The sequence below is a fragment of the Vicugna pacos genome, chromosome 8, assembly GCF_048564905.1.
Source record: "Vicugna pacos chromosome 8, VicPac4, whole genome shotgun sequence".
Classification (NCBI taxonomy): domain Eukaryota; kingdom Metazoa; phylum Chordata; class Mammalia; order Artiodactyla; family Camelidae; genus Vicugna; species Vicugna pacos.
In genome coordinates, this window is record NC_132994.1 from 35,833,529 (window position 1) to 35,853,967 (window position 20,439).

At 36.0% G+C, this 20,439-nt stretch overlaps 1 protein-coding gene, 1 non-coding gene and 1 pseudogene across 3 annotated transcripts in view; all 3 read right to left on the reverse strand.

Annotated features, from left to right (window-relative positions):
* Nucleotides 1-1,378: 1,378 nt before the first annotated feature.
* Nucleotides 1,379-20,439, reverse strand: part of REV3L (REV3 like, DNA directed polymerase zeta catalytic subunit) — a 146,328-nt gene continuing 127,267 nt past the window's right edge. For both annotated transcript variants that reach the window (XM_031680136.2, XM_031680138.2), the window contains 6 exons: nt 14,819-14,933; nt 10,686-10,823; nt 8,794-8,984; nt 7,982-8,228; nt 6,118-6,327; nt 1,379-2,421 (listed from right to left, as the gene is read on the reverse strand). In XM_031680136.2, the coding sequence (XP_031535996.2) occupies nt 2,281-2,421; nt 6,118-6,327; nt 7,982-8,228; nt 8,794-8,984; nt 10,686-10,823; nt 14,819-14,933 (1,042 nt within the window). In that variant the 3' untranslated portion in view covers nt 1,379-2,280. The remainder of the gene's footprint in view (nt 2,422-6,117; nt 6,328-7,981; nt 8,229-8,793; nt 8,985-10,685; nt 10,824-14,818; nt 14,934-20,439) is intronic.
* Nucleotides 15,985-16,059, reverse strand: TRNAM-CAU (transfer RNA methionine (anticodon CAU)). Its single transcript has one exon. It is a non-coding gene; the product is annotated as a tRNA-Met (tRNA).
* Nucleotides 17,536-19,862, reverse strand: LOC140697698 (cytochrome c oxidase subunit 5B, mitochondrial pseudogene; annotated as a pseudogene).

Here is a 20,439-nt window from a genome sequence, read left to right on the forward strand (position 1 = left end):
CGTTTCCCTCTGTTGACTGGGACTTCTGTGGGAATGAAGAGGGAGACAAAGTTGTAAGTAGCTTTTGTTAACACTTCACATCTCTAGGGAAACACATTGGTGGGAAGTGGTCAGAATGACAGAAGATGATGTTGTAACAAACTTAAGGGAATGTTTAATGAGATTGTTTCTAAAGCATTACTGAGAAAATTAAAGGGTTTTTTTTTTTTTGCACTATGGGTGAAAAACAAAACTTTATTAATAGCTGTTGTAAAAGAGGGGAAATAATTATGAAAGTATACTGGAAGCACCTTACAAAATATTTTTTGGTAAAACAGGGCCGTGTTTCAACATCCTCACAGGTAACAGTTACTGAAACAGCAAATGAATTGCATTAAAAAAGGCAGGCAACAGACTCTGAGGACAGAATTACAGGGGAGGCATTCCCCTGCAGAAGAGGGAACCAGAGATAGGCCAGGTCCCTAAAACTAGTTTTGAGCTTGTTTTGGGCACTTGTGTTGAATACCATTTGTTAGTTTGGTTGCGTCCAATTTTAAAGAGGTTAAGAATTATTATCCTGTTGAGAATATTGTGTCCAGCTATTCTGATGAGAAAGATGATGTAAGTGTAAGCCTGAATAGCACAGAACTTAGAAAAGGGAAAGTAACAGAGAAAACTTCATCAATGGTCACCCATGCAAGGGTAAGAAAAACCTAATTTTGACGACTAGCTCCAGCCTCCCAAATGAAAAAAAGATGCACAGAAGTAGGACTTTATTATGTCTCCACAGGACTTAGGAGAAATATGTGCAGACACATGATTTATATCTCTTTGAGTACATATTTACCATATAATTTTCAGAAAACAAATCCCCCCAGTATTTGTAAGTACTGAATTTGGCCATGGAAGACCTGTTTCTGGTGCATAACCAGAGGAGCTTTCTATCTTAAAATACATTTTTTTTTCTATTGAAAAAATTGGCATTGTTAAGTCTTAAAAAAGTACTAGTATAATTTTTGCTTGCCCTCTTGAAAGTCCTGGCTTCAAGGTTAACTATATCCAAGTGAAAATGAACACAGAAGATCTGCTAGGATGGAGAGTCTTAGAACTCTGAAAGGATGAGAAATAAACTTTTCCTAGACTAGTTTTGCTGCCATTTTTATAAATCTTAAAGTTTTGGTACGGGAACTGCAACATCAATTAGGATATGATGAGTTAAATTTATCTTATTAAAATTCAGAAATCATAGGGAAGATGTAATGACTTATAAAACAGATAAAGATAATACTGTTTATAGCAAGATAAAACCACACTGCCATATTTCATATTTTATTCAATTTTAATATGGTTTCCGTTATTAACTTTTAAAACAAAATGATTTCCAGTTTAGAAAACAATGCACTGACCACATAATTCCTTTTATTTTATACAGTTATACAAATATTCTAAATACACATTTTGTGTTCAAGATGATGGCAAATAAGATTAACTGTACATAAGGAAAGAAAATATTTTAAGCATATTTAGAAGCAATAGAAATGTCTATACAAAACAAGCAAAAATGGAATAAAATTTTTTATTTTTAAAGTATTGCAACAGGCCCACAGGTTTGTAACAAAAATGTCTTTGCACAGTTCCTCACAATGCCCCATTAATAGCTAAAGCAAGACAGCGGTTTTAGAAAATAATGTTTCAAAATGCTACACGTGGTACTATTGTTTGCACAGTTTGATCAAAATAACAACTCTACTCTGAGTCAAGCAAAACCTAGAGGAAATATACCAAACAACTTGAAAATCATTTGTATAAAATTCATTGCACATTATTTTTACTCAGTTGTTTGAAAAGTAAAAAAGTGTATTTACAAAATATTTCGCAATCAAAATTATAAAGTGAATGGATATCTCTAAGTAACACGTCTTGATACAGACAGTTCAAGGAAAACACGAATGGTTTTTTTAAAAAGAGGTTTTCAGTGCTCCTTCCACAGGGAAGTAAATATGATCTACTCAAATGGATTTACAAGATGTTACACATACTGGAGCAAATTTAACACCTGCATTATAAAACAATGTTAAAAAGGTGAAAGGATGAGGAATTTGTACATTGTAAGAAGTGAGCTATTCAGAGATTAACGAGTACAATTTTTAATTCAGTCAGCGTAAGAGTCTTCATAGTCTTCAGGTAACAGACAGACAGTGAACATACTTGACTCGATGAAAGTTGAAAAAGCACCATGCACAACAGTTTAGTGGTAAACACTGAAAAAAATAGCACCTGGAATTCTCTGATATTGACAATTTAAAACTGGTCTAGTAATTGCCGGAGATATGGTGCCTTGGATAATTCTCTATTTACTCGGGAGAGTTTGTAAAGTACTGGGCAGTTCAGAGAAACACACGGGATATGTCGATCAAAGCAACCTGCACAGTTCTTGCATATCTGAAAGTATAAGAGGAGTACATAAAACGATAGGAAAGTTTCCGTGTATATGTGTAAACAGCAAACTTTCAGTCCCTCCTTTCTGACCAACCACAGATTGCTGGCAGAAAGTTTCATTAATTTTCATCTCTTTGAAACAAAGCCAACCCTAGGTTGAGACATTTCTAAAGGATATTATTTCACAAAACATAGAGCACAAAATTTCCTAAGGATTCATTTCACCCTGGAAATCAACTTTCATTTATAGTAGATTCCTATTATGTTACTATAAATAAGATTCACATAAACAGGCTACCCAGTTAACATTTAGAGACTGTCTCTTAAATGAGGGCTGTGTACACTATGTTTTACGTTACTCAGATTTATCTTTTTATATGCCAATTATAAAAAAGTTACCCATTTTCTTATTTCAGAAGAGAAAATGCTAGTATGGAAAAAAAATCAAAGAATGTGAATTTGAAAATCGTAGTTAGTCTAGACCAATGGTTTCAACTCTGGCTATACATAAGCTTAAAAACAGACTAATGCCTGCACCTGATCCCAGATCAATGAATCAGAATTTCTGGGCATGAGAACCTAAGAATCTGTACTTTTTAGGGCTCCCAGGTGATTCTGATAAACAGTGAGCTCTGATCTAAAGGAAAATAACTCAGGCAATTTTTAAAAAGAAGTATTACACTGTCTTACACAATGAATGATCTGATTTTAATATGTAAAGTCTCAAGTTACACATATGGTTAAAATAATGATAAAAGATGATAAAACATAAGAAACATGAAAAAATTTAGAAGGATACTACTACCGAGGACCCCAAAGGTCAAGAAAATACAGGCTGATTTTTTCCTACGTGAATGGTATATCTAAGTAATTAAAAAAGAAGGCTACCATACAGTAGCTACTACTCCATCTTTTTAGAGAGAAATCAGATTTACTCCAGTTATTTCTGTGGTCTGTATCAAAAAGCTTCTGTTTTAGAGATGTCTCATAGGGCAAAAGACTTTTGTCCTCTGCCCCAACATTTTCCAGTCAGTTGAAAGGAACGTTTTTCTGAGCACACTGGTTACCATATCCAGCGTTACAATACGGCCACAATCAGATGGCCGAGAGCTCCGTGCTTCAGCGGGCTCTCTGAGACTAAGCGTGCTGTACTACTCTGCAGCCTTTCACCAGTGAGACCTCTGCCTAAAGACTCAAGACTAGTCCCAAATATAGACTGTCTGTACTACAGCTACATTCAGGTGCCAGGACAAACTGTTAAATATTTATGCACTCTCTGTGCTTATCTGATAAATAAGCCAGGATGGAATTACTTGCCTCACTAAATAGATCTCAGTGTTTGGTTTCAAGATCCTTTACTGGTGATTTAACACCCATGTACTGAGTTTTAAATGTAAGCTCTATTCAGTAAGCTTACATTTAAAACTTTAACCTCCACAACCTGGAAACTTACTTTTTAGCAGACATTCTAAAACAAAAAATCTACTTTAAAAATTTCAGTCAGATGCTTAATTTATTTTTAATTGTTTAAGGTGATGAATTTTTCTCTGAGAGCTGCTATGGCTGTCTAGAATCTTACATGTATTGTTTCTTTAATAGGGAGTGTTTTCCAAGGAGAAGGATCATTTGTTTTCTGAGTTTAAAAATTAATTAGTAGTTTTATAGAATTGTATTGATAAAATGTTTGCAATACTTCTACTTTCTGAAGTTTATTAAGCTTTTCTCTATAGACTAAGATATGGCCAATTTTTAAATATTACATAAACACTTGGAAAAGAAGGTATCTTCTCTAATACTGGGTTACACAGTTTAATACACAATCATAAGTTCTACCTTACATTGTTGTTTAGATCTTTAATAATTGTGTTCCAGGCAAAGGGTCAGGGTATTTTAAGGGCAGGATATGGGAAAATTAAGGTGTATTCATGGATCTAAAAGAAGTTCAGTACAGCATGGGTGGAGGGTAGAGTATGAAGGGAGAAGGGCAAGAAATGGTGAGATAGGTAGCAGGTGGGGATCAGAATAAAGAAGAAGCTACAGGGCATGCTAAGGAGTCTGATTTTATCAGAGAAAGAGAGGAGAAAGAGAGAGAAAACCAGATTTGTATTTTTAAAAGATCATTCTAGCTACAGTGTTGAGGACAACAGAGGGGTCAGGGCAGGAGGCTGCTGCAGGAGTTTAGAGGGGAGAGAATGGTGGGCTGGGCTAGGATGGTAACAGAAGGGAAGAAGAAAAGTGAGGGTGTTTAAGAACTATTTAGGAGATGGATGGGAGAGGGAAAAATCAACTTGTCATTTTAACAAGCTAGACTTCTGTGGCTGCATCAAAATAATCATACCTTTCAGATCCTACCATTCTTAATGAAATTTGTTTAATGCATTCTAGATGACTGGCTATACTCTGTAAAACTTAAGAATTTTCTGCCAGTGCAGAATAGCAGCTAGAATAGTGCAGAGGAAGTAGTCTATACTTTACCAGTCCTTAAGCATCTTTCTCTTTCTGTAATCATTCACATTCTGAAGAGCCTAGTCTCCTAAGAGATGGCTTCACCTGCACAGCAGCTAGGCTGTCTTCCTAGGAGGCTGTGGATGCTCTGACTTGGTTCAAAACCTTCTTTACCTCAAGGACATACTGGCCTTTACACACTGGTGGTTGGATTATGTTAGGCCTGTGAGAAAACTAGCTGCCAGGAGCGGACTGTATAGGAAAATTTAGGTTGGAGTTGGATGGGACCTATGAAAGAGCATCAGTCAGCCTGCATCCTGAGAAAACTGGGGCCAAGGGACATGGCCAGATACTAGAATCCTGATACCCTCACCATCAGCTTGATTCATTCCCACAAAATCACACTGCCTCTCGATTATGTGGTTGGTTTTAAAACATTCCAGTAACTTTATCTTGCACTTCTAAAGACAAAACAAACTCCATCTCAAAATTGTTATTCTCGCACCTGAATGCTAAAAATGTAACTTGAAACATTATGGTATAAGAAGATATAATCAGTCCTTTAAGAAATACACTACTTAAAAAAATGTGCCATAATAATAATTTTTCTTTAGACTTCATTTCCCCACTTATTTCAAGAGATTCTTGTTCATTTCTGCTGGAATTCCCACATTTGAAAAATCACCTCTGCATTTTATGTCTGTACCCCAGTTTGGCTGCTTACTAACAGTGGAACATGGGGCAAATTACTTAACCCCCTTTTGTCAGGTTCCTCACCAGTGGAGGGGCCAGAACAGTCTCTGGTAGATAGGAAGCTCAATCATGTTAACTACTAACTTTCTGTCTGCACTCTCAGAATTGCAGACCTTCCAAGTTTACTAGCAATTCTCTAGGAAAACCAAATTTTATGAGAATGGTAAGTAGATATGGTAGACAGAGCAAGTGGTACTTTTCTTTATTTTATAATAGTAGTTTTAAAAAAAGAAATTGGGTGGCTGGACATGGTAGTTCTATGGTTTTAATAAACATAATACATTATTCCATAAAAACAAAAATAAAGTATATAACAAATTTAGCCATTTTTAATAGTTTAGTTCAACTATGATATTTTTGAGATTTTAGGAGGTTTATTCACTTAGAATCCTTACTCCATTTTCGTACCAGTTTCACATCTTATACTATACCTCAAGAGTTGACTACATTTCCCTGAAAAATGACTGCTTGGGATTCTGGGTCTGTTAAATAAGGTCATACCTTTCCAAGTTGCTCCTGTTTCCGTTCCAACTCTCGAATTTCTTGGTTGAGGATGACTGCAACATGCTGAGGTTGGCTCCGACATTTACTGCAGACACCGTGCTGAGTCAGGTCATCACACACAGGACAGCGTAAGGTAGTGAAATACTGTGAAATAGTGCCTTTCCGCCCTTCAGCTTCACTTCGAGAGGAGCTGGTGGCTTTCTGGTTCTACAAAAACATCAATTCAGAAAAAAGTCTGAGCCAGCTTCATAGCAGAGCTGCAATTCTCATGCTAATTACTGGTTTACTAAGGCATTATTTCATTCATTCCACAAATACTGAGTAGCTACTATGTGTTGGGCACTGTTCTAGACACTGGGGCTACAGAAAAGAACAAAGTCCTTCCTTTACACCTTAATATCATCAGATGTATATATATATATTTTTTTCTTTTGGAACAAAAACAGTCTCAAGAGGCACAAACTTTCACTTATAAAATAAGTAAGTCATCGGGATGTAATATATAGAAAAGGAAATAACAGTCAGTAATATTGTAATGCCTTTAAATGGTAACAGATTACTAGGCTTTATCATGGTGATCATCTCATAATGTATATAAATGTTGAATCACTATGTTGTACTCCTGAAACTAGTATCAGATTGCATGTCAATGATACTTCAATAAAAAAGAAAAACAGTCTCTTCTCAGTCAGTTTTTGGTTGAGCTACACAGATGTATGAGATCATACAGGGCAATGGAGATCAAGAGGACAATGGAAGAAATCCAGGTTGAGAGTGGCTACTGCTTAAGGCTGCACAATTTGGGCCGTGGAAACAAGGCACGTGGCAGGTTAAAAATAGCTTGTTAGGTAGTAGGGTGCAAAGTTCAAGCAAAAGTAAACCTGGAGCATTTCAAATGTAATTAGATACAGTCACCTAAGCATTCTTCATTTAAAGTTAATACTGGCTTCAGAGATCTATCTTCTGATACTCCTCACAATGAAATAACATTATCACCTTATTATTATACCCTTAGTGTATTCTCCTGGTGTCTTATAAGTCACCCTGCATAAAAGTTATTAGGTCAGTGTTTTATAAATGTCATTGGTTTAACATTCTTGTTGGTGATGAAAGGAAAAGTAGTAACAGCTGTCTGGCGTAGAGCCCGGACGCAGCATTACGATGTCGCCAGCACAGGTTCTGTGAAGCACAGCTTCAACCTCCGTTTCCCAGCTTATTCTTTTCCTTGAGGCCCTAAGTGCTTACTGAGAAAGTAAAAATAATTTCCATATCCTTTTATCAGTCTGCCTGAATACCATCAGCTTCAAAGTCTGAGCAAATGACTGAGCAGATTGAATTCTAAACAGCAGATAACTGCTGCTCTCCTAGAGGAATGCATCCCAGCTATTACAGAATCACAAATCGCTCCTTCAGACTTCTAATGGGTAAACTAAGAAAGAAGAGTTCAAGCAAAACTCCCTTTGCTAAGATTCCACACTGCATGTTTTACTTTAGTCTGGTTTCTTCAGGACTATGTCTAGATACTACAACCTGTACATTTCTTGAACACCCATTTTGAAGGTATTTCTGCTCTCCATTTACTTTTTATTGGCTGATTTGAGTTATTTTGTAGTTAAAGGTTTACCACTGAAGTAACTGTGGGATTTATTTTAGTATTCTATAATTTGGCTAGTCTGACAGAAGCTGGGAAGGCGTTTGTAGAAAAGAGCTTCTTTCAGGAAAGCAGAAGACTGGAGCACTTTCGCCAGTAGGATAGTAGAGCATCTGCTTTGTCTCTCATAGCACATAAACAAAGTCTTTGGTTCTACTGGAAATTTTAAGTGAGTTCTCTCAATACTCTAGCACAGGTACTAGGACTTACCCTTGGTAATTCATGATACCAGCTGAAGACATCGATTCCGATAAGTGAGAAGATTCTTGCCAGGGGTGGAAGGATTTGCTTGGTGATATAGTAAGTGGCATTCAGTCTCAGAGTTGGGTCCTGCAGGACTTCCACTGGCCGCCTTACCAGCTGGATAAGTGGTACTCCAGGGGTCCCATAAATGATGACGTATGGCACTCGCTCCCCAACTCGAGGCTCAGAGCGCCGATCATAAGTAAGCATTTTCCTATTTAAATCCAAATAAGATACACACTCATAGACTGTCACAGAATGCATCTTTCCAGAAACTTAAATGAGAGTTAAACAATAATAAAACCAAGAGAAACTAACAAGGGGTACTTTCAAGTTAGAGTTACATGCAACTTTTTGAGAACTATACACACTGCACTTAGTTGGCACCAACTGGATATGCTCTAAGAGTTTAATAAAACTTACTCTGTTAACTTATTGCTACCTAGAGAACAATGTAAGTTGGCAGCTGTCAATTAGCTTAAATGGTCTTCTATTCCCTAAGAGTAAGAACTAACGATCATAAATCTAACAATTAAAGGTAAGAGAAAATTTAGCTGGTTAAATGATCTGACTCCAGAATGATACCATCTAAGTGCTTTGGCAGCTCCATATTAAGGACTACCCTGAGATTCTGATGTGGGAAAAACAACCAACTCAAGCTCTGCACCAGATTATAATTTCACTGAATTTAGTTTCTGCAGGAAAGGCAAGAGGCCTTTCAGAATCCCAGGACCACACTTGCTAGGTACTGAGGCTTGTGCTGTTGTGTATATCATTACCTTGTAAGTTCCAGGGCTGGTACACAAGCTCCAGGCTTATAAGAGGAACTTCCTCTGTATTCCTTGGCAAAGATAAAATCTTGTATGCTGGCCTTTCCTTCCAGAAGCTTCATACACTGTCGCTGAACATACTGTTTAATTAAACTTATGTCTCTTGTTTCAAATAGCAGCTTTAGAGAACGCTCAAGTATCTTAAAAAAAAAAAAAAGAATGTGCTCATAAGGATAAAATGCCCTCTAGTATATTTCATCATTGTTGTTATACTTTCAATGACATAATTACTGGGAAACTTGCTGATCTACCTAAACAATCTGCTATTTACAGTGATTGGATAACAAAAATGATTGAAACTGGAAAATATTTGAGACTTTATATAGCTTGCTATTTCTAAAAACAGAACATGTAGTTTGAGGAAAATCAGACTAGAAAGACATGCAGATGAAACATTTGCTGTGTAGGAGCAACATGAAACATTTACGCTGTCTTGAATAGCCAAAAGATATTCAAGGCACAAAAAGCCAGACATGATTTCATGTATTGTTTTTTAATTTACCCTGTTATGGAAAGGTCTGGATTCAGGTGGAGAGAAGTTTAAACATCACCAAGCAGTGAAATAAAAATCGAGTCTTTTGCCTTTTTATAGTGTCAATAAATATATACTAACTGTGACAGAATTTTCTGTGCTGGGAATATTTCCACTAGGAAATGACTGACATGCAGTGGATTTATGTAGTGGCTTGAATTTAAATTAGTTCCATGTGAAAGGTCTATACATTATTGTGAGTACTGCAACCCATATGTATTTACAAAACAAGTTTGCTACTTAGTCAAGGTACCATTCTTCCCTCAGAGAACGAATACACTGGATAACATCTTTTCCAGAAACTAGTATTAAAAAATGTCTCAAATTCATGTATTTTACATATGACATAATATACTGATATAGATTGATAATAGTCAATCTATTATGTTTTTAATGGTCTCATAAAACTCAGTGTGTAGAGTGCTATTCTATTTATACTACTTATTTTTGGTTTGTTATAGGGGTCTGGGCCTGAATAAAGAAAAAATAAATATAAAGTACTATGGTTAAAATTACTGTGGCTGAGAAACTTCAGTAATTTATAGCACCATTGTTTAGAAATCCTCCTAACCTGTATCATTGTTTAGAAATCCTCCTAACCTGTATTTGATAACCCAAGAAAACATAGTTTCGGTTACCCAAGGATGGATTATATTACTTATGAAATTTCTGTTGAGCTTCTCGTCTTTATCCTGCTCCACAGGTTCTGGGTGCTGCCATATGATAACATATCACATCACCTCTAGATGATTAGGCAGAAGTTTTTTTAATCAAGTTCATGTGTTATTTTTTTAGCAATTGTGATAAAAGGTAAGGTATCGGAGAAGTCAGAAACTAAGAACTTAAATAAGTTGTTTTCATTAGGAATGAAATTCTCAAAAAAATCATACACAAATAAACTATTCACAAAACAGAAACAGACTCACAGACATAGAAAACAAACTTATGGTTACCAAAGGGGAAAAAGAGGAGGGATAAATTAGGTGTTTGGGATTAGCAGATACAAACTACTACACACAAAAGAGATAAACAAGGTCCTACTGTATAGCACAGGGAACTGTATTCAACAGCTTGTAATAGAATATTTAATGAAAAAGAATATATGTAACTGAATCACTATGCTGTACATCAGAAACTAACACAACATTGTAAACCAACTATACTTCAATTAAAAAACAAAAACACAACAGCTCCTCATATGTAATCATATAGGCTACAGTTCCTCCACTTAGATTTGTGCTTAAAGATTTTCACTAGATTCTTCAGCCACTTATTTCTTATAGATGAAAATAAGAGAGAAAAAGCTGACCTTAGAAACAGCAGGGCAGGAGTCTCTTCTGACTGTTTCTATTCCTTTTGCATCAAATACTGGGTCCTTTTGATCCAGTGTTTCATACATATAACCCACATATCTCTTTTTTGTTTGTAAGACACACGGCAAGTAAACCTGTGGCAAAATTAATAAAATGTCTCTCAAGAACCAATTTTTCCTAGCCACAAATATCTTATTTTTATATGCTTTTCTCTTTTTTTAACCTGATGTCAGTTATCAAAAAGTTCTAAACATGGCTTAGGGCCCAACAAATTCATGATACAATACTTGGATGTGAAAGCACACAAAGTGAGTTGTTTCTGCTTCCTCACCACACATGCATTCCTTTACCTGCACTATCAGTTCTGCTCCTTCCTCAGCCGATACTGTTCTCTCAAAGTCATCAATCATATCTTTTAAACAATTAAAAAATTAAGTAACACATATGGTACAAATTAAAAAGTTCTAAGAGACCAGACAATGAAAAGTCTATCTTTCCCTCTGTAGGGATTTCTTCTATATTCTTCCAAAGATATTCTATGTAAGTACATGTACTTACACGCGTAATGGTAGCTTACCTTCCACTTCATTCTGCACTCAGCTTATTTTATTTAATAACTTTTCTTGGAGAGCATTCCATCCTAGTACAGAGGGCTCATTTTGTTTTGTAGAAACAAAGCAGTCCATTTTGTGAGGGTATTATAATTTTTGTAACCAGTTACCTACTATGGGTCATTTAGGATGTTTCCAATCTTTTGGAATTACAGTCTTTCAGTGAACAACCCTGCATGGATTAATTTGTAGGATAAATTCCTTGAAGTGGAATTCCTGGATAAATGGAATTCATTCAGTCCTTTTTATGTTACCAAATTGGTCCTTTCCTCTGCCCCCAAGCTTTATCAGTAATCACACTAAACATAAGTGGTGTAAAATGGTGTAAAAAGTGTAAAAATGGAAATAGTGTAAAAGGTCATAAGGATCAGATTAGATGTGATCAAGAAGACTGAGTCAATATGCTTTCTACTAGAAATCCATTTTAAATATAAGGACATAGGAAGGTTAGAAAAAAATACACTTGCTAACACTAATCAAAATAAAGGTAGAGTAGCTATATCAATATCAGAAAAAGTAGATTTCCAGACAAGGAATATTATCAAAGATAAAAGTATCAATTAATCAAGAAGATACATAACCATAAATGTATAGGCACCTATTATTAAGAAAATTTCAAAATACATGAAATACAAATTGGCAGAACTACAAGGCAGAGAAAGGCAAACTATGATTATACTTGGAGACTTTAACAGCTCTGTCTTAGAAACTGACAGAAAATCAAACTGTTGTTATTGGCTTCAACAACACTATCAATTAACTTAACCTAAATGACATTATAGAACATTGTACCCAATGACCAAAATATATTGAGCTTTTCAAGGTCACATGGGAATATTCACTAAGAGAGACCATATGCTAGACCAAACAACAAACTTTAATAAACTTAAGAGCACTGAAGTTATACAGACTATGTTCTTCGACCACAGTGGAATTAAATTAGAATAACAAAAAGATTTCTGGAAATCCTTAAATATTTGTAACATAAACAACACGCTTCTAAATAACCTACAGTCATTATCATTGAAGCATATGAATAATGAAAGTACAAGATATCAAAATTTGAAGTTAAAGTGTCTTGAGGGAAATTTACCTTTAAATGGTTATATTAAAAATATTTATTTAAAATAAATGATTCAAGCTTCTAAATTAAAACGACAGGAAAGAAGAAGCAAACTAAACCCAAAGTAGGTGTAAGGAATTAAATAATAAAGAGTATAAATTAATGAAACTGTTCTTCAAAGAGTTCTATAAACAGATAGAATGATCAAGGGGAATAAAAGAGAAAAACATAAATTATCACCATCAAAAGTGAAGGGAGGGATGTCACTAAAGATTTTATAGATATCAAAATCACAATACGGAAGTATAAATAACTCAAGCTAATAAATTTAACAATTTAGGAGAAATGGACCAATTCCTTGACAAGTTTTAAAAATGACATGAGAAAAACCTGAATAATATATATTAAAGATATTTAATTTGCAATTGAAAATCTCCTCCCCTCCCATAAAATTTCAGGACCAGATTGCTTCACTGATAAATTTTATCGACTATTTAAGAAAGAAAAAACTGTACCAATCTTACATACTTTTTCTTTCAGAATATAGAAGAGAGAACATTTCCAACTCATTTTATGAGATCAGTTTTTTTTTGTCCAAAACCAAAGACAACACAAGGAAAATAAAAACCTAACCATCAATATTCATCATGAACATATGCATCACAATTCTTAACAAATGTTTGTTTTCTTTGAGAAGGTTTACAGTTTTCGCTTTTATGTTTAGGTCTGTGTTCTATCTCAGATAAACTTCCATGTCTGGTGTTATTTTCTAAGGACACCATGGGCTTCACTTTGCCAGGCAGGCTGAGTGTCTGCAGCATTACACAGCTAGTTCTAGAATAGCACTCATCCTCACTGTTTTCTAATCCACCCCACCCCCTCCAGTTAGAATGCCCATCCTTCAGGGCAGATACCATATCCAAATCCTGTCTGAATCTCTTCTACCACAATTCTTGCTTTAGAGTCAGTGCACAATAAACACCTGGGAGTCATCTTGGACTCTTTTCTCTCTTTACCTTTTCCACACCCATTCTCCTACATCAATCACTTCTAACTCCTGCTCGTCCTTCTTTCTCAGTATCTCCTGAATTGTCATTTCTTTATTTTTCACTAGTTCAGGTCACTGCTTCAGGCTGTAGAGGTTGCAAGAGGCATCCTATCTTGAGATTCTCCTCTTCTCAATTTCTGTTCATACCACTGCAAGTCCAGTCCTCCCCAAATAGCTCTGATCATGTCATGCTCTTGTTTAATAAACTTTCTTGAATAAAGTTTAATACTTTAGCTTGGCATTCAGGACAGTCTGTAATCCGGTCTTTATTTTTCCAGGTTTCCCTCCTGCTAATCTGTATTCCCATATTGTGCATTCCCAATTCCATATCTTTCCACATGCTATTTTCTTCTGTGCAAAATGACCTCAGTGCCATGGCTGCCTACTGAAATTATAACCATTTTCTGAGACACAGTGCAATATTACCTCTTACATGGAGTCTCCCCATCCAGCCTAAGAGGACACATACCTCTTTTTCTTACCATGCTTAGAAGACTGCTCTCTATGTTTACAATAAAAAAAATTGCTTATATACAGTTCTAATCTTTCCTTTCAGATTACTGGCTTTTAGAGGGCAGGAGTGTGTCTTATGCTTCTTTGCATTCCACACCTCTCCTAGCTCAGTATCTAACGTAAAGTGAAAATAGTCAAAGGTTCTTGTGGCAGACTGCATTTTCCAAAGAAACAAGATCTCCTATCCCACATGGCCTTCTTGTAAGTGTGACTCTGACATTCTTCCCATTAAGAGATGGGGGCCTGTGTTCTCTCTTAAATTTAGATAGACTATGATGCTATGTGACTTGGAGACTAGGTCATAAAAAGCAAAACTGCTTTTGTTTGTTTCTTTTGCGGTGTTCATTCCTGGAACTCAGCTATCATGCTGTGAGGAAGAACAAGTCGCCCCAGGGAAAGGCCATGTGTAGATGTTCCAGCTGACAGCCCCAGCTGATATGCCAAACAGCAGCCAGTATCAACCCCAGACGTGAGAGTGGGCAAGCTTCAAGTGATTTCAGTCCTTAGCTGTCAGCTGGGTCACTCTGGCCTTTAGATTTTCCTATTTGAGGACTAAGACAGTGTGGAGCAGATGGGAGCCATCCCTGCTGCACCCTTTCTGAATTCCTTACCCATGAAATCTGTAAGCATAATAAAAATGAAGCTTGTTTTACACCATTAAGTTTGAGGTTACACAGTGATAGGTAATTGGAACAATCTTTTCCTTTCTTTATATAAAGACATTACTAAAAAATTTGAGAAAATTACACAAAACTAAGGGAGAAATATTTCAAAATTTAATACTTTCACTGATCTGTGTAAAATTACTGATTCTGAATTCTGTATTGAAAAAGTCAGAACTCTCTCGAAGGCATGTGGATTTTGTAGTGATTATCAGTATTAAATTTCTCTTACCTTTTCAAACTTCAATTTCACTGGTTTAGGATTGGTAGCAGTTACAGCTTCAGCAATTTCCTGACCAATCTTAAAAGACTGCTCCTTAGTGGCTCCCTTCAGTAGCACAAACATACTAAGAGCATTAAAAATAGAGTAAGGTAATAAGAAAGTCAACAAAAAATTTTTATCAGTAGTAATTTTCCTGACTAATACTCTAATAACAGAAGAAAACCTTTTTCCTCCTTACTCTTCCTTATAAAATTGCGTCCTGTCTAAGCTTTCTTGTTTTATCACACTTCCCTTGTGTATTCATGGTCTCCCTTATTACAGATCTTTAAGACATCCAGTATTTCTAGTTTAGCTACACACGGACCAGCTATCACAGCTGCCAAGAAGGTCTTGGGTCATTCCTAGACACTTACAGCTTTCCATGACACATAATTATGTCAATCAAAAAATAAAATGTGATCATAAAGAAATGGAAAATTCACTTGTGATATGGGAGGAAATTTCCTTCCAGAACCAACTTAAAGAAGAACACATGTATATTTTGTAAAATATGTTCACTGAAGAACAGTTAGAAAACAGAAAAAGGCATCAGAAAACAGCCATCTATAATCTCACCACTCAGAAAAGTCATTATAAACATTCTATGTATATCCATAAATTTTTCCTCATTTGGGATCACAAATCAGAGTTTGATAACCTTCTCCTCTCATTTAACGGTATATTGTGAATATTTTTCCCATGTCACTTAATTCTTTTACATCATTTTGACAGTTGTACTATATTTTAATGTATGGATATAGCATAATTTAACCAAACTCCTATCATTGAAAATTTGTCATTAAAATTTTTTTTCTAGTATTTCACATGTAATAATAATTTGGCACATTCCCTATGTCCTTAAAATAAATTCCTAGAAGTGAAATTTCTGGATAAATGGTATACACTAAAAATATTTTTTGAAAGATAATGTCAAACTCAATTCCAGAAAGATTTTTTTGTTGTACAATCCCGCCAGCAGTATATGCAGGTCAAGAGGGAAGGACTTTTTTTAAAAATCCTTTTAAAGAAATGTACATGTTCTATTTTTTCCCCTGAAGTTTAGTTCATACTTTATTTTATTTATTGTATTTATTTTGTTTTGGGGAGGGGTAATTAGGTTTACTTATTTATCTTAATGGAGGTACGGGGGATTGAACCCAGGTCCCCGTGCACATGAAACACGCACTCTACCACTGAGCTATATACCCTCCCCAAAGGATTTCTAACGTGGATTAAAAATTCCAATACAAAAAATACTCAAAAATAACTGATAAAATAAACATATTGGCATTTTTTCCCTAAAAGAATCCTGTTAATTTAGTTGTGTTTTTTCAAGAATTTTATATAATATACAGTACATACTTATGTCTAGCTTCTTTCATTCAGTGTATTTTTGAGATACATCCATATTGCTGAAGTAAAGTAACTGGTTCCTTTTTATTGCTGAATAGTATTCTAATGTATGCATATGCCACATTTGTTGATCCATTCACCCACTGATGAACCTTTGGACCATTTGCTGTTTTGGACTATCAAGAATAAAGCTGTGGTGAAGATTTGCATCAAGTCTTTGTGTGGACCTAAGTTTTCATTTCTCTAAGGTAAATATTAAGTAGAACTGCTGAGTCATATGCCAGGGGTGTGTTTAACTTAAGATATAACTGCCAAATTTTTAAAATATTATGCTTAAAATGTTCAGATGCAATGACGAATTAAACTGTCCACACTCACATATCTATAAAGTCCTAGAACAGGCCGAACTAAGCTGCGGTGATTGCAGAAAAGTGGTTGCCTGGGGGTAGGAGATGAAAGCGAGGGACTGACTGCAAAGGAGCATGACAGAACACTCCGTGGTGATGGAAATGTTCTCCATCTGACAGCAGTAGCAGCTGGTTATATAGGTCTATACATTTGTATACTGAACTACACACTGTGCACTGCTTTTGTTAAAAATTATACCTAAATAAAGTTGATAAAAATTAAACATCTGTATACTCTATATCTTAAAAGTTATAGGGTATATATTTGAGATTTTACCTAGTAGTGTTAGTGGGTTTACTTGAGTCTGTCTATGCTGTTTGGACCAGTTTTATTTGGAGCTAAGCTTCAAGAGAGCTGGCCAGGATTAATGGAAATTTTTGCTCACTTAACAGAATGGAGGTGACTGGCCTACAAAGAGGACTGTTTCAAAATAACTTTCTATTTGTCTGTCACTGATGTTTTTAATCTAGCTGAATAACCTTTATCTTTGGGTTGATAGATCCAAGTTCACATTTACAGCAGTGATTGTCACGTGGAGGGGATGTGTAGTTGAGTGGGAATATTAGAATTCCCTAGGAAGCTTTCCTCAATTATATTTTGAAGAATTTCCCAAGAGATTCTTTTGGTTCTCTACCACCTTTCTGCTACCCTGGAACTGTGTGTCTTGTCAAATGTCCTTCCCTATCCTGCCTGAGAATCACTACTAATAGAGAGCTTCAATAACTGATGGGACTAGGTCTACCCTATGAGGGTGGGATAAATATTACTGAGAACCACTATTATTATAAAATAATTGTTTGCATCACTATAGTATAAAAATACAGTATGTTTATTATACTTTCTATGTGGATAATAATCTGTAACTACTTTAGAAAGAGAAACATCCTTCTAACAGAGTAATTTTTTTGGGGGGGAGTAGGAACCAGTGTAATGTCTAGTCGTTATTGGGAAGAAGAAACTTGACAGCACATCTTAAGTGAGTGCAGGGACTCAGTGGGCCAGCTGGTGGGGCTCCAGCTTGTAATGGGCATCGCTGGGTCTCGCCTTTGTGCAGCCAGAACCAGATGACGGCACTGTTGTCTTCTTCACAGACACAGCCCACTATTCACTTGTTGGTGATGGAGGGGACTAAATTAGGGTCTTCCTTGGTATCTGAGACTGCCTTTGAGGCTAGCATATTGCATGGGTCCAGTCCCTTGTGGGCAGCCATCATGAACTCCCTCTCCAGCCTAGTAGCCTGTTCATCGTCAGTAGGAACACTGCTTCCAGATGCCATAGAGCGCACTGTGGTGTCTACATTGGGACAGGGCCTGTGCAACCAGTGCTCCACGGAGTAACCTTGAAGCCATCACACCCTAATAGATTAATTTTGATGTTTCAGTAACCAATCTTCTTTAGCTAGACCCCAAGATTCATAAAATCAGCAGTCCTGAAACTAGAGGGAGGCAATGGCCATTCACCATTATTTATCAGATTTCCTTCATTTTGACAATGAGACAACTTGAGCCTCATAGAGGCAAAGCGACCTTTTGATGTCATGCAATCAGCTAGAAGTATAGCCGGAAAGAGAATTCAGATCTCATTCTTAGTTAAGAACTCTTTCCCTCCACCAAGCATTATCTACTATCCCTAGAGCAGTGTTTCTCAATTTGTTACCATTATTGCCCTACTCACCAAAAAGGTTAAAAGTAAATTTAACAAAAACTAATTACTAAGGAATAAAATTTTGTTGGGTAGGGCTGAGCTTTGTGGGGCCAAAACCCACTGTCCTATCTAAGCGTTTTTGGCTGCTAAGGGCCAATTTGTACCCTGTTGGGGCAGTACTGTTACCATTGAAAATGTATGCTCTAGAGTGAATTGCCCTCATACAGTAAATTTCAATAAACATTTGGTGAATGAATTAGAGACTGAACAGTGATCACAAGTTCTTATGATACTGCAATTAAATTTCCTTGACTGGAATCATAAAAGAGATATGCCAATTTATGGCTCCACTGCTGCCTAGCAGGGTGACCTTAGACAAGTTTCTTATCTCAGGGGAATTGCTCTTAAGCAGCACCTGAGACCGTGCCTCCTAGGGTTTTCTCCCAACCACGTGAAAACTCCTAACAGTCCTCTTCTAGCTCTGACGTTCTGGGTCTGTGTTTTTTGGTTTGTTTGAATCCCTAAAAATCTTAAAGGCTAAACAATGTTAACTATAATCAGAATCATGTCAATTTCTTTTTTTTAAAACTTTTTTTTGAGTTATAGTCATTTTACAATGTTGTGTCAAATTCCAGTGGAGAGCACAATTTTTCATTTATACATGAACATACATATATTCATTGTCACATTGTTTTTTTGCTGTGAGCTACCACAAGATCTTATATATATTTCCCTGTGCTATACAGTATAATCTTGTTGATCTATTCTGCATATGCCTGTCAGTATCTACAAATTTTGAACTCCCAGTCTGTCCCCTCCCACTCTCCTTCCCCTTGGCAACCACAAGTTTGTATTCTATGTCTATGAGTCTGTTTCTGTTTTGTATTTATGTTCTCTCTTTTTTTTTTTTTAGATTCCACATATGAGCGATCTCATATGGTATTTTTCTTTCTCTTTCTGGCTTACTTCACTTAGAATGACATCCTCCAGGGACATCCATGAGAAAAGGGAACCCTCCTACACTGCTGGTAGGAATGTAGTTTGGTGCAGTCACTGTGGAAAACAGTATGGAGATTCTTCAAAAGACTAGGAATAGACTTACCATATGACCAAGGAATCCCGCTCCTGGGCATATATCCAGGAGGAACCCTACTTCAAAAAGACACCTGCACCCCAATGTTCACATCAGCACTATTTACAATAGCCAAACATGGAAACAGCCTAAATGTCCATCAACAGATGACTGGATAAAGAAGAGGTGGTATATTTATACAATGGAATACTATTCAGCCATAAAAACCGACAACATAATGCCATTTGCAGAATCATGTCAATTTCTGATGCTGGGTCTGTGTTGTCAACCATTGACGCGTATGACCCTGAATTAAACTCAACAATTTAAATGTTTAACTTTCTTCTCTTCCCTAAATATTTTGAGGAGCTCTGCCAACAAGGAGCAGAACTATGTTCTAGTAAACTTTTATATTGTTAGATTACTCAGATGAAGTCATTTTATAGAGCAGTGAAATACCCAAAGTCAAACAGTAGAGACTATGGATAATTAGGTTCTGGAAAACTTGAAACTATTTCCACCTGTTGTTAATGTAACAGCTGCTATATGAGTCAAGGTCTCATTCACCATTAATATAATCATGCTGATTTCATATGCATTAAATAACCAGAGAAGATTAAATGCTGTTTAAAGATTACATGCTGTTTAAAGATTACCTAGAAGCTATTTTCAATGATTAGAAGCATTATCTCCAATTGCTCCATTTGACTGTGAAGTGATCAGAGCTCCTGATGCAAGTGCTCTTAGAATGATCACATTGTGACTGTAAGCCTTCAATACGAAAAAAATTTCAGACTTCAAGAAATTTGCATATTGCCTATATTCTAGAAGAATTTTAATAAGTCATACAAATAAGATGTTACAAAAATAACTGGGCCCTAAAAAACACCAAAGCAAGCAAGCAGGCTGAGGTTATTAATTCAGGATTCAAAGGCAGTCCTATCCTTTGTGAGTCTGTGGATAATGGGCTTTAGGAAGTCAGTGAGCCTCTGGAATCAAGTGGAAAACTATTTGTCTGTATGTCCTATTTGTAGAAGAAGGTCAACAGGTTTTGCGGCCTAGTGTAAAGTTAAACACTCATACCTTTGGCAACTGTCTTTCAAAAACAGTTTGA